Source organism: Chlorella variabilis (genome assembly GCF_000147415.1).
Source record: "Chlorella variabilis unplaced genomic scaffold CHLNCscaffold_19, whole genome shotgun sequence".
Classification (NCBI taxonomy): Eukaryota; Viridiplantae; Chlorophyta; class Trebouxiophyceae; order Chlorellales; family Chlorellaceae; genus Chlorella; species Chlorella variabilis.
The window spans coordinates 113,127-126,454 of record NW_005435069.1 but is presented as its reverse complement, the minus strand read 5'-3'; the positions used below and the strand labels follow the sequence as shown (position 1 = coordinate 126,454).

Sequence of the window (13,328 nt, the reverse complement as noted above, 5' to 3'; positions counted from 1 at the left end):
ATTGCTGTGCGGCGGGTGGCGGGTGGCGGGGTGGCCTGTGGTGGGGTGGGGTGGGGCTGGGCGAGCTGCGGGCGCGGCCGGGCTGGGCCAACCAGGGCAGTGAGGGTGTGGCGGGGGCGGCGGCTGCCGGGGCCAGGCACACGCCTGCATGGTGTGTCTCGCCGGCTCCCGTCTGCGGCCGCCCTGCGGCCCTGCCGCCGCGGAGGTGTGCCGCCCGCGTGGCCGCTCCTGCCAATCCCCACCTCCATCCCACCCACCCCTGCCCTGCCCTTCCCTGCAGTGTGCGATGTGTATGTGGATGACATCAAGGAAAGTGTGCTGGTGAGCTGGTGGCGGCTGCTGGATCCGCTCTGCCGCAAGGCCTGCCCCGCTGCCCCGCCCTTGCCCTGGGGGGCTCCTGCGGCCAGCCCCACCCCCCCCACCCCCCACCCACACAACCACCGCGATCACCGCCACACACGCTCATGCCTGCCTGCCTGCCTGCCTGCCTCCTCTCCCTGCCCAGGACCTGCACCAGCGCCAGCTGGAGACTGTTGTCCCCTCCACAGAAGGCACCCCGGTGCTGGTGCTGGCCGGCCGGCTGCGCGGCAAGCAGGGCCGCCTGCTCAAGCGCAACACGGGTGCGTGGCCAGCTGCGCCGCTGACGCTAAGGCCATGCTGGCAGGCGCGCAGCGCGTCGCGCCCCGCCTCGCCTCCCCGTGCGCGGCCGACCCCCGCCCCAGTCTGCCCGCCTGCTGCTCGGCCTCCCGTCCCAGCGTTGTGGCTGCGATGCCGCGGAGCCTGCCCCCCGGCTCCCCACCTCCCTGCCTGCCACCTCCCTGCTGACGCGTCCCCTGCCTGCCGCCAGCCCCATTCACCCCCTCCCGCCGCCCCGCCCGCCACCCCGGCGTGCTGCAGAGACGGGCCTGGCGGCGGTGCAGCTGACCGGCGACTTCTCCGTGCACAAGCTGGGCCTGGATGATGTGTCAGAGTACACGGGGCCCACCGACGCCTGGGATGCAGAGTGATGCGCCCTGGCTTCGCCCCCGCGCTGCAGGCCGCCACGGCTGGCCGCCATCGTTGGTGGCTGCCCATGGATGCTACAGCTCCTGCAAGCGGTGGTCCACCGTTCGTTTCCATCCACCAGTCCTGACAGTCCTGCTGGCAGGCGGGTTTCTGCTGCCTTGCCACGCTCTACTGATACTTTACAGACGGCATGTACACGTACAATCCAGCAGGAGGAGGTGGAGCAGAATGGCATTGAAAAATGGCATTGAAGCGGCGGCAGAATGGCAGGCGGCAGAGAGCGCTGGCACACGCCGGCGGCAACGCAAGGCGGCAGCAGTACAGTGCATGCGATGGAGAGGGACGAGATGGGTGCTGGCACGTCGCTGCGTGGGTCGGCCGGCTGCCGCTGGGGGCGCTGGGCCCCAGTTTGGGCAGCCGCGCGTCATGGCGCGCACGCAGCCATGGTGGGGCGACGCCAGGCGGCGGTGCCGTGGCGGCGCCCTCACAGCAGGCGCAGGAGCAGCAGCAGGACGATCAGCTGCACCGCCACGATGGGCAGGATGTAGTTGGCGTATCAGACGACCTCATCCCACACGCAGCGCCAGGAGTAGGGAGCCGGTGCGCCAGGGAGGAGGCCAGCCTCCAAATCCTCCTGCCGGTCTCCGCTCATCTTGCGTGTGGCATTCCGGGGTTGCAGCGCCGGGTCTGAGCGCCGCGCTGCGGCTCAAAGAAACGCTGCCGCCGCGCTCGCCCCCGCCCTTTTTTTTTGCCCCTGCCTGTCTTCCCTCGCTGCCAGAGGCTGCTCACATCACTCACCTCGACACATGACTGTGTCCTCCTAGTATACTCCGCAAATTCATGAGCGCCGCGGTGCGCCGTTCGCCGGCCGCCGCGCTCGCACCCAGCGGGACCGCTGCCACCGCTGCGGAGCCGGCATCACCCCCGGCTGCCTGCACACGCCGCCTGTGGCACGTAGGGGGTCCATGCACGGCTCAATCGCGGGCCTCCTCGCTTGAAACCCTGACATCAGCCCAGCAGCCCCCGGGCGCCAGCTCACTGCGCACCAGATGTGGCCGGTCAGGGGCCGGTTCAAGTGTGATCCATCCAGCAAACCACCGCCGCAAGCCATCATCGGCACCCACAATTCAGCGCTGAGGCTGCAACCTGTGTGTCCCTCCCCTCCCGACCCATCGCTCCGGCCGGAAGGGTCTCTTCGCTCCCAAACCACTCTCCATCTTATGCGCGCACAGCAGGATGAAGCGCCTGATACCAGGCCTTGCGATGGCGCTGCTGCTGGTCCTCTGCGCAGCTGCCGCCGTGCCGCACGCAGCTGCGACGGCGACGGAGGCGGCAGCGGCGGGCACGGCACTCGTGGCCACTCCCGCAGTCGACCAAACTGCAGCACTGGCAGCAGAAGCGGGCCTGGCGCTGCTGCCAGAAACCACCGAGCCTAGAGCGCAGCAAATAGCGGCCCTGGAGTTTGCTCCTTCCATAGACGAGGATGCCAAGCATGCAGACCCGCCGCAGCCCGAAGCCAGCCTCCGCCTCCCCGGCCGCGCTCACGCCAGCCCGAGCGCTGACGCCGGCGCCGGAAGCAGCGACGGCGCGGCGCCGCTCCTGTATGTGTTGTCGGCGCCCGCCAACGCCGCGCGGCGTGCCTGCCGCCTGTCCACCCTGGCCGCCAAGCGGCAGGTGGATGTGGTGCTGCGGTCGCGGCGAGGCAGCAACTACCCGGTGGAGCTGAAGGCAAGCCAGCCGGCTGCAGCCAGCACAGCCTGATGCGAACCTGCCAGGCACCCGCTGCCATGCTGCGCCCGCCCTGCCAGTCACCTGCTCCAATGCCGCGACCGCCTGCTGCTTATTCTGCCAGCTCACCCACCCGCCCCTGCACCCGCCGCTCTGCCTCGCCTGCCTGCAGGTCAGGCACGTCAACGGCACGTGCAGGCGGAAGCAGCTGGGGCGCCAGCTGCAGATGGCTGTCGAGCTGAGCGCCACCAGCCCGGATGGCGCAACACGAGAGCTGGGGCCAGCCCTGGTGAGCGCACCAGCCAACCGGGATGGCCAGCGCTTGCCGCTGGGCCGCCTGCACCTGCAGCATGGCGTCGGAGCCAGTCACCCAGCTCCTGCCATTGTTTGCTGCTGCGGAACACATGCACGCGCATCATGACGCCGCGCATGCATCCCCGACCGTGCCTGCCTGCAGCTGCACTGCGCCAAGGGGGCGCCCACCTGCCACCTGTACCGCGTCCTCAACCCGCCGCTGACTCAGGACAGGTGAGCTTGGCACGCCATCCACTGGCAGTTGCTGACATGGTGCCTACCACACTTTTTAATTACGTTGTTGATGTGGGCAGGTGGCGGAGGGAGGGCATGCAACCAGCTCGCGCTCAGCCCGCTTCCCTGGCCCCAAACCTGCAGCAGGCTGGCAGCAGAGGGCGGCGCAGCCCGCTGCCCCTGGACGCCCAGCGAGTGGAACCAGGTGGGCATCAGCAGCACAGCACGGGGACCTGATGGTGCCGCCATTGCATGGCGCGGCAGGCTACACCGCTCTCCGCACGTTCCACACCCCACCCCCCCACCCACCACCCAGCTCCTCCACCTGTTGCAGCCGGAGCGCTTCCATTTTGGAGAGGTGCTGCAGGGCCAGTTCTTACAGCCCGCGGTGTGCACCGCAGCAGCCGCGGCGGGCGAGGGGAGCGAGGGCGCCGGCGGCGGCGCCGTGCTGGAGTGCGAAGTGGACTTGCACCTCAAGGTGGGCATGCTGGCCTGCAGCAGCCAGGTGGCATGCTTTCCAATTCGCGGCTTGGAAAATCCAAGCTTCATTGAAGCCGGGGAGGTGGGACGCGCGGAAGGAGGCCTGGCCTGATTTCAGCAGCAGGCACTTACCACAAGCAGGCCCGCCGGGGCTCCCAACAACTGCCTGCAGTTTGAGTTCCACTGCCACCCCTCAGACCTGGCCTGCCAGGGCAGCCGCAACGAGGCTCTGTGGGACTGCGAAAACGCGTGCCACCCAGTGCAGCAGGTGAGGCCCCACCGGGGCAGCGCCGCACACGGCGGTGCGGCCAGGCTGGCTGGCGGCACGCACGGCGGCACTGCTGGCAGAGCCTGCGGGGGTGGCCCCTCGCCCTGGCCCCTCGCCCCGGCCGTGGCCACCCGGCATCGCCGCAGGCTCAGCAGTCCTCAGTGCACTTTGCTGGCCTGCCTGCGCAGTGTACTGAGGGGGTGGCACAGACGGGGTTCGACGTGGAGATTGATGGCGGCAGGGAGCGGCTGCGGTTTAGCAGGGAGGAAGGTGAGCGGGGCCGGGAGGCGCCACGCATGAACGGAGGGAGAAGTGGGGGCCGGGAGGCATGCTGTCCGTGCCGCCGGCTTCCCACGGACAGCTGTCACCAGGCGCGGGCGCAGCCGCAAACCCACCCCTCGCAGCCGCTCCTGCCGACACGGGCCTCTGCCCCGCCCTGCCCCCCCGCCTGCCTGGCCCCCTACAGCGGCCGCGCTGTGCGCCGCGCTGCTGGACGGCGTCGCCCTGCGGCGGGACTGCTGGGCCACCTGCCTGGTGCATGGCTCGGATGGCGGCGGGGACGAGCCCGGTGACTGCCAGGTGTGGAGCCCCACATGGGGCGTCTACTCGGGACACAGGCGGGCGGTGCGGTGCCCCGGCTCCACGGCAGCCGACGTCAAGGCGTGCCTGGTCCGCCCCGGCACCCTGCCGCCCCTGGCGTGACGCCTGGCAGCGACTGCGACCCGGCCTGCTGGCACCAGCCTGCTTTTGTGGCACGTCACGGGCGGGATGGATGGCGCTGCGCTGTGAGCTGCCCATGAAATCCTTGCTGCCAACTCCCCACCTACATACAATACACCCATCACCCGATTCCCATCACCCCGTTCCCACCAACTATGATGCCCATTATCTGCTGCTCTGCGCCTGACTCAAACCCAACCCTCCCCCTTCGCATCCCTTCAGAAATGATCCATTCTTTGTTTTGCATTGAAATGAGGATGCCATTGTTGCTTTGGCGTTCGGTGTAGACTATGCCTCAGCAAGCCGCTCCTCGCCCCTGGCAGAAGGCAGCGCACAGCGGTGACCGGGCAGATTAGCAGGCAGCCGGTCGCCCGCAGGCTCTGGCGGGCCCGACCGGAGGAGCGGCATGCAGGTGCAAGCACGGCAGACAGTTTGAAATGGATGGCTGGCGACCTTCGGCGGGCCTCACATCATCCAATCATCATCACCGCAGCCCGGAGCCGCCCAGCGCCTCGCTGGCTGGCTTGCTGGGGGGTGCCGACGGCATGCTGCGCGTGCTGTGCACACTGTGCGTGCTGTGAGCGCGCTGGCCCGACTCCACTTCAGCCCCGCCGCCGCTCCCGGCCCCTCCGGGCAGCAGCAGCCGCCGCGCATCGGCCGCCGCGCCGCCGCTGCCGGGCACCGCAGCCTCCGCCGCCTCTGCCGACCCCCGGCTGCTGGCGGCGCTGACGGTGTGGCCGACTGGGGCTGCGCCGCCGCCGCTGCGCTGCCGCCGCGCTCCCAGCTGGTGCACCAGGGAAGACGGGAGGGCGCCTGGCGGCAGCATCTCTATGCCGCCGCTGCGGGAACCCAGGGTGGTCCTCACCAGCGCTGCCAGGCGGGCCCACCTGCCTGTGCTGCCGCCGGGGCCCGCCCCGCCGCCTCCTGCCGCCGCCGCCGCCGCGGCGCCGCCGCCGCCGCCGCCCTCGCCCGCCCAACCCCGCCGCAGCAGGCTCTCCCGGTCGCGCTCCCGCCGCTGCTGCTGCGTGCGGCGCAGGCGGCGCCGCCACAGCGCCCTGCCCGCGGCGCCCGCGGCCGCCACCACCGCCAGCGGCACCAGGGTGGCCAGGCAGATGACCAGTACCATCTGCCCAGCTTCCCCGTGGCTTCCCGCCGCGCCACCCAGCGCCCCACCGCTGCCGTTGGCCACCCCTCCCCAATCCAGCTGAGGCACCAGCTCCAGGGCGCAGGGTGGCAGCGGAGGGCCTGCGCCATCCACGCCGAAATGCACCCACCTGCGGGGGACGGGCAGCGGGGATTGGTGCGCATGCGCTTTGTGAGCGCAACGCAGCCAGTTATGCCTGAGCGTGCGCATCTCTCGTAGCAGTGGTGGCGGCGGGCAGCAAGCCCCCGAGGGGGAAGAGGTGGCGGGCACGGCAGCGGGCCGGCTGGCCCCAGCCCCCAAGCCCCCGCGCCGCTCCCAGCCAGCCCCGCCCCCACGCCGCAAGCAATGCCCAAAGCAGCCCTGCTGCCACAGGGACCCCACCCCCACCACACACCCACACAACCATACAATCACTCAGCCACACAAGGCTGCTAAGGCCAGCACACTCACTGTTGGAACAGCATCTCGGCAAAGGGCGCCTGGCACCAGCTGTCGGGTACGCTGCCAGACACGCCGGTTCCCTGCACCTCCCTGCACCGGCGGCGGCGGCGGCGGCGGTCGGCGGCGGTTGGCGGTGGGCGGCGGTTGGCGGCCGGCGGCGGCGATCCTTTCCTCCTCTGCCAGCCGCAGCTGCTGCGTCCCATGCGCACGCGCCGCGCACAACCCGGGCATAGGCGGCTGCCGGCTGCCGGGCATGCAAGACAAGCCAACCGCCAGCCGAGCGTTAACAACAAAGCGAAGCCCAGCCCACATCTCAGCACTCACAGGCCTCGCAGGGCCGGCCAGGTGAGGGCGGCGGGCAGGGTACCCGTCAGGCCCGGGTTGCCAGACAGGCGCAGGGCGGCCAGCGCGGGCAGTGCGCCCGCCGCCAGCCAGGCGGGCGGGAAGGCGGGGCCGGTCAGGCTGTTACGAGCGAGGTCCAGTTGCAGCAGCTGCAGGCAGGTGCAGGCAGGCAGGCAGGCAGGCAGGCAGGCAGGCAGGTGGGCGGGTGGGATGCCGTCAGGCGGCGCGTTGGGAGGCACCGGCAGTGTGCTGCTGGCACTCCTGCCCAGCACACGCACAGCACACGCACGCCGGCACCGTGGCATGGCTGGCATATCGAGCAGGCGGCGGCGCGGCATGCCGCTCCCACAGCGTGGCGCCAGCGCCGGCAGCGACGGGAGCCTGCCGCTGGGCGTGGCGCCGCCAGCCGCCAGCTGCCAGCTGCAGCAGGGGCCTGCCTGCCGCCCTCACCTGGGCTTTGGACCACTCTGCAGGCAGGCTGCCCGACAGGCGGTTGTCGTCGAGCTGTGGGGCGGGGAGGGCGGGGCAGGCAGGCCCCCGGCATCAGGGCCTGGCTGACGGCTGACAACACGTTGCAACGGAACATGATGGGCAGTGGTGGGCTGGGATGTGGCCGGGCAAGCGGGGAGATGCTGGGCTGCCACTGCGGCAGCCTGAGCCTGTGCAGGGGTGGCTGCCGGGCGGCGGCGCCCACCCAGAGCTCGCGCAGGCGCGGGTGGCGGGCAAAGAGCTGGGGGGGCAGGGTGCCGGTGAGGCTGAGGCCGCCCAGCATCCTGCACGGCACAGCGCAGCGCAGTGCTGCGCCCGTCAGGCCATGCGCAGACACAGGTGCAGGCGCAACAATCCAGCCCCGCCCCGCCCCGCCTCGCCCAGCACACGGCACAGCCCAGCCCAGCCCATCACAAGGCATAGCCCAGCACAGCACAGCACGACACAGCCCAGCACATCACACAGCATAGCCCAGCCCCGCCCCGCACACAACACAGCCCATCACAAAGCATAGCGCAGCCCTGCACACAAGGCCCAGCTCGCTCACAGGCTGCTCACGGAGGGCAGGCCGCCGTCCACCCAGGCCTGAGGCAGGGAGCCGCCCAGCGGCAGGCCCACGAGGTTCAGCGCCGCCAGGGCTGGGAAGCCAGAGGCCCACTCCGGAGGGAGGCCCCCCGCCTCGCACCCCCCGCTCTGCACCTGCCCGGGAGCGACGGCGGGTGGCGCGCAAGCGGGCGCCGACGAAGGCGCCGGCGCCGGCGCCTGCGCGGCCGGCCAGGGCGCCGGCGCCCCCGGCGCCTTGCGGGAGGGGATGCCTAGGACATCGATGCGGAGCACCTCCAGGCTGGGGAAGCCGCCGGCCCACTGGCGGGGCAGGCGCACCACTGGCGCGGGCGACAGGCTGAGGTGCATGTCTCGCAGGGAGGGCAGCACCGCGGGGGAGGCGCCCCAGCTGGGAGGCAGGCCGTGGGGAGGGAGCGGGGAGAAGATGGCGAGCGACAGGACCGCTAGGGAGGGCAGTGCGCCCGGCTGCATAGCGGGCAGCGGCCCCGGCAGGCAGCGCGCGGCCAGCGCCAGCCTGCGTTGCAGGGCGCGGCGTTCGCTCAGGCCAAAAGCGCGACGCAGCGTGCTGCACATGCGCAGGATCTAAGTCTGTCTGTACTTCGGGAAAATGCCGAGTGTGGGGAGGTGGGGTACCGGGCCGCACTGTGCGGTATCGGGCGGGGCCGTGTGCTGCGGCGGCGCTCACTTGGCGAGGCGAGGGAAGGCGCCTGGCTGGCACCAGCTGGCCGGGATGCAGCCGGCGGGCAACGGCTCCAGCATGTGACCCAGCTGTAGGCAGGCAGGCAGGGCGGGCAGGCAGGCAAGGCAAGAAAAGCAGGCAGGCACGCAGGGAGGGCTTCAGAAGGGCAACGCTGGGAGGGGCAGGAAGCCCTCCGTTGTGCGCAGCCGCTGCCCACACCCGACACCCGGCGTGCCAGCGATGCGGGCAGTGGTCGGAGTCGGGGACGGGGGCGAGGCCGCGCCCGCAGGCCTGAGCAAAGAGATACAGCGGTACCTCAGCCAGCTGGCACCACCTTACGCCCACCTCCAGGGAAACCAGCTCCCGTAGCTGGGTGAGTTCCGACAGCACCGCCGCCTTTGCGGCCTCGGTGCTGCTGCTGCCCGCGGCGTCGGCGTCGGCGTCATCGGCGTCATCGGCGGCGGCCGCGGCCGTCACAGGCCGACCGTGCGCAAGCGTCGGCCACACCCACATCGACCTGCGCGCCGAGAAGCAGCCGGCGGGGCTCTCGCGTTGCGGCTGGGCGCGGGGCGGAGCGGAAGCAGCGCTGGCAGCGGCGGGATCGGGGCGGGGTCGCACACATGCGGCGCAGAGGCGGCGCGGCGGCGGCGGGCATCCCCAGGCCGGCGGGCGGAGCGTTGCGCGGTGCGGCTGCGGGCCTTGCTCACAGCTTGGTCACGCGCCCGCGCTCGTTGCACCTCACGTGCATCCAGGAGCAGTGGGGAGAGGGATCGCCGGGCGCCCAGCCCTGCCACACGGCCGCCTGGCGGATGCCTATCGCGTATGCCACCTCTCGCAGCCGAAGCATGACGGCCACTGCGGGGAGTGCATGCACATCAGCATGTGTGTGTGTGTGCGCGTGCGTGTGTGTGTTTTCGCGTGTGTTTGTGTGGGTTGGGGCGCCGCGGCATGTGCGTGGCGGCACGGCCTTGCCGTGACGAGCATCACCGGCGGCGTGTGCACAAGGGGACCGCGCCACCGCGGGCCTTGCCGACCCAGCTTTCCCCGTGCGTACCTTCGGACCCGGCTTCGCCGCTGGCCGAGCCTGCTGCTGCCGCTGCCGCCAGCCGGGCCTGGGCCAGCAGCAGCAGCAGCAGGAGCAGCAGGAGCAGCGGTGGTGCGCGGAGGGTGGCGGCGGCCACCCCCGCAGGGCGGGCCGCCATCTGCGCTGCACGCTCCCTCCCGAGTCGATGCCGTCGGCTCTGTACCCCCGCGCCGCTCGAAACCTTCTTCGCCCCCCTGCCAGGAGGCTGTGCCCGCCACCCCCACGCCCCAGCGAGCGCGCTCGGTTTCAAATCGGCTGCGATTGCGTTATGCGAGGGAGCCGTCGCGTGGGAAGGGCATGAGGGTGCCGTATCAGCGCCAGGCTGGAGCCGCCCAGCACACACGCCGCTCCGCCGCCAGCACTAACTTCAATGTCTTCCGCATGCTACCCTGGGCTGAGCGCGCAGGCAAACCATCTCCGCATCATTGAGAGAGAACAAGGAAGTCTGTGGCACAAAGGCAAGTTGAACGGGGGCACCAAGAACACTGCAGCGGCTGCCGATATGCGTGGCGGGCGGGAGACGAGGCGCCGATGTGGGCACAGATGAGACATGTAGAGAGATTTGCGAGGAAGGGAGCGCAAGGAAGAGTCACAGGTGTGAGGGTACCACCACCATGCCGTGGCGGCGCTGCGACTGGGATGCACGGCTTGCTCGCCGCCGGCGGGCGGCCTCGCTGCGAGGCGCCCGTGGCGGCCGTGGGCTGGCACGCACGCGGCTGCGCCTGGCGGCTGCGCCTCAGGGGTCCAGCTTGTGCCTGGCAGCCTCGGCGCCTCGGGCGATATAGGCGTCCCGCACCTCGTGCCACTGTAGGCACAGGGAGGCAGCAGGCGGGCATCCCGCGCGGAGCCAGAGTCATGCATGGAGCCGCTGCTGCCACTGCAATGCCAACCCGGGGGCAAGGGCGGACGGAAACTGCCAGACCGGCTGGCCGCAATGGCGCGCTGCAAGCAGGGCGTGCTTCACCAGCCCGCAGGAATCTCCCGCTCAACGGCTTGGCTGCTGCCGTCTGTGGCCTGCCCCTGGGGCCGCCCTCCCCACCTTGCTGGTACGGTCGGAGAAGGGCGTGTCGTTGTAGCGCTGGTAGCGGCTGGGGCCCACCGGGGTGGCTGCAGCGGCGGCGGGGGCGGCGGCACGTGCATGCATCATGCCAACAGCTAGCAGGCACATGCCGTGCAGGTGGCATGCCAGCAAGTCCAAAACGTCTGTGGCTGCAGCTGCCGTCATGCTGGCACCTGCCGGCACGCCAGCAGCCCTCACCCATCGACAGCTCCAGCTCCGACGAGCGGCGGCGGCGGCGCAGGTCCCAGCGGGTCACGCAGGCCAGGGCCGCGCTCAGCCTGCAGGCAGGCGGGCGGGCAGGCAGGGAGGCAGGCAGGCGGGCAGGCGAACTTGAGACCAGCTGCGGGAACCCAGCTGCCTGGAAATGGCGAGGTGCGAGCAGGGTCGCCCTTCGCCGGCGGCCCGCTCGGCAGCGCAGCCTGCTGCACCCAGCCCATGCGGCCATCCGCTGGCCGGCACCCAGCCCTTGCAGCCGGCTCACGTCCACAGCGCCACCTCCACCCAGCCCATGGCCCACACGGCGGTGCGGGCGCTGTGCCGCGGCAGCGGCGGCGAGGCGCCGTCGGCGCCCACGCCATAGGCGGTGGCCACGGCGGCGGCGGCGGCCCACACCACCGCCAGCAGTGCCGACAGCCAGAGCTCCAGCGCGGCGCAGCAGCGGGCCGCGCGGCGGGGGAAGCACTGCGGTGGGCGCGCAGCGGGCGGGGCAGGAGCGGCGGCGTCAGGCGGCGGCGGTGCTCGGTGAGTGCTGCCCATGCAACGCACGAGGCTGGCCGCCCACCATCCCTGCCGCTGCCAGCTGTCGCTGTGCCTGCCAGCAGCGGCTGCCTGCAGGGTGCAATCCCCTGCGCCTGGGAACGCTGTGCCAGGCTGGCCGCCAGGCAGGGGGCAGGGGGCAGGCAGGCAGCAGGCAGACCGCGGCAGGCAGCGGGCAGGCAGGGGGCAGGCAGCAGGCAGACCGCGCACCTGCGTGACGAAGAGGGTCACCGATGCCGCCAGGCTGACCGCAATCACTACATACGTGAAGGCGCACAAATTGGCACTGCGGCAGGCGGCGACGGCACGGGCGGCGGCGCGCAGAGTGGGGCGCGTGGGGAGTGGGGCGCCGGGGCAGGCAGCGGCCGCCACTGGGCTGGTCCATGTGCCGGCGGCGCCCACACCGGTTCGGCATGCACTCACGCCCTGTGCCCTGCTCCCAAGCCACCAGGCTGCCGTCAGGCAACAAGGCCCTGCCTTCCCCCAGCGTGCGTCACAGCTGGCTGGCCGCCTCCCCACCTCGTGGTCGACATGAGGCACACATTCTCGGCTGAGGTGCGCCCCCACCACGTGGGCGACCAGCGCCACCCGCCCGTGTAGCTCCACAGCGCCTGGCGCACGGTGATGGCGATGGCGACCGCCACAGACAGCTGCGGGGCAGGGGGTGCAGGCTGGAGTTGGGGTGGGCGGGCGCCAGGGCTGCGGCGGCGGGCGCGGCGGCTGGGTGGCGGCTGTGACCCGCGGCGGCCGGTGGCGCGTGTGCCTCTGGGCGCGTGGGCTGGCTCTGGCCCAGCCGAGGTGCGGTGCGGCCCAACCTGTGACCTGCCAGAGCTGCTCAGCAGGTGGGGAGCAGCACTGGACTCGACGCACCTGCAGCAGCGCCAGTAAGTAGGAAGCGACTCCCAGCGCGGTATGGCGGGTCAGCACGACCATTCTTGGGAGGCTGGCCTCTTTAGGTGCCGGGCGGCGGCCTGATCAGCAATGTTGGCCGATCGATAGCCTCGGAGGGGGTGGGGTGAGCAAGCGTGGGGCGGTCCAAGCGACCTGGTGATTCACACAAGGACGAAACCAGGGCGCAGGAGGAGAAGTGACCCGGGGATTTGACATGCGACGCGCTTTCCTCCCCGCTTGAGCGCCGCCGTCGCTGCTGCCTCGGTGTCTTGGAAGTTGCAACTGCAGCATTGCACCGCATATGACTGCCTGGTTTTTCAATCCAACTCTTTGACACATTAACAGCATTGGCAGGGACGCCGCATATCAACCCAGCATCCTTGCGCCTGGCGTGTCAACTTGAAGACGCACCCGCTGTGCGAACAAGAGCGGGCATCGAGCGGAGTCGCCCAGTGCCAAGGATGCATCCAAGGTCGCCCTACCTTCCGGTGCTGCAAATCACTGGGGCTCTCACGGCTCCTGGATTGCCGAATGAATACATACACCTGTGCACTGCCGATGGGGAGCCGGCGCCAACCACAGCAACCTGTCCCACCGCCGCCAGCCCCTACACAGCGCCGGTAAAACCCGACATGAACTTGCATGTTCATCGATTTTGGATGCAAGCGAAGGGAAGAGGCACGGGAAAGAGAAATCCGTCAACAACCCTTGCCATTGCAACCTCAAGGAGTGCCAACCGGCGTAAAACATAGCCCCGGAAGCCAATGTGCCAAGGAACATCAGATGGGGGCTCCCCAGCGGCCCGTCGACTGTCCCGCCAATTCTGTCCCGCAGCCCCGCCCCTCCCAAGGCCAGCGACCCTGCGATGCTTTGCGCTTCCGTTTTCGACTGCACGGTCCCTGTGTGTGCCGTTCTTTCGCTGTGCGTCTCGTCTTTTACACCCGTGCCAGTCATCGTTTGGCAGCCCTCCCTCGGGGGCCGCCCCCTCGGCCTTGCAGCCCCCTCCAGCGCACTTCCACGCCATTTGATCATAGAATGCAAGCCCTGAGCCTGCGGTGAGCCAGGCTGCGCAGCCCGATAGCGCTGGGTTTTGAGGGCCGCACTCCCCACTGCCGCCCGCGGCGGGCAAAATAAGCTCCTGCTGGATGG

At 70.7% G+C, this 13,328-nt stretch overlaps 3 protein-coding genes across 3 annotated transcripts in view; 2 read left to right on the top strand and 1 right to left on the bottom strand.

Moving 5' to 3' along the window:
- CHLNCDRAFT_53994 (hypothetical protein) overlaps positions 1-1,007 on the top strand; it is a gene marked incomplete at both ends in the record, with an annotated part of 4,250 nt that extends 3,243 nt beyond the window's left edge. The window contains 3 exons of the mRNA XM_005845077.1: positions 281-321; positions 506-620; positions 898-1,007. Of these exons, the coding sequence (XP_005845139.1) occupies positions 281-321; positions 506-620; positions 898-1,007 (266 nt within the window). The remainder of the gene's footprint in view (positions 1-280; positions 322-505; positions 621-897) is intronic.
- A 4,206-nt stretch (positions 1,008-5,213) lies between these two features.
- On the bottom strand, positions 5,214-9,590 carry CHLNCDRAFT_137265 (hypothetical protein; the record flags this gene model as incomplete). The annotated part of the gene is made up of 10 exons (XM_005844971.1): positions 5,214-6,003; positions 6,324-6,404; positions 6,639-6,805; positions 7,107-7,160; positions 7,351-7,429; positions 7,693-8,223; positions 8,395-8,477; positions 8,734-8,905; positions 9,096-9,243; positions 9,443-9,590. 10 exons carry the CDS (start codon positions 9,588-9,590, stop codon positions 5,214-5,216), a joined length of 2,253 nt encoding a protein of 750 aa, XP_005845033.1.
- Positions 9,591-13,214: 3,624 nt separating this feature from the next.
- The window catches only part of CHLNCDRAFT_53990 (hypothetical protein), a gene marked incomplete at both ends in the record, with an annotated part of 3,355 nt that continues 3,241 nt past the window's right edge, over positions 13,215-13,328 (top strand). The window contains one exon of the mRNA XM_005845076.1: positions 13,215-13,234. Within this exon, the coding sequence (XP_005845138.1) occupies positions 13,215-13,234 (20 nt within the window). The remainder of the gene's footprint in view (positions 13,235-13,328) is intronic.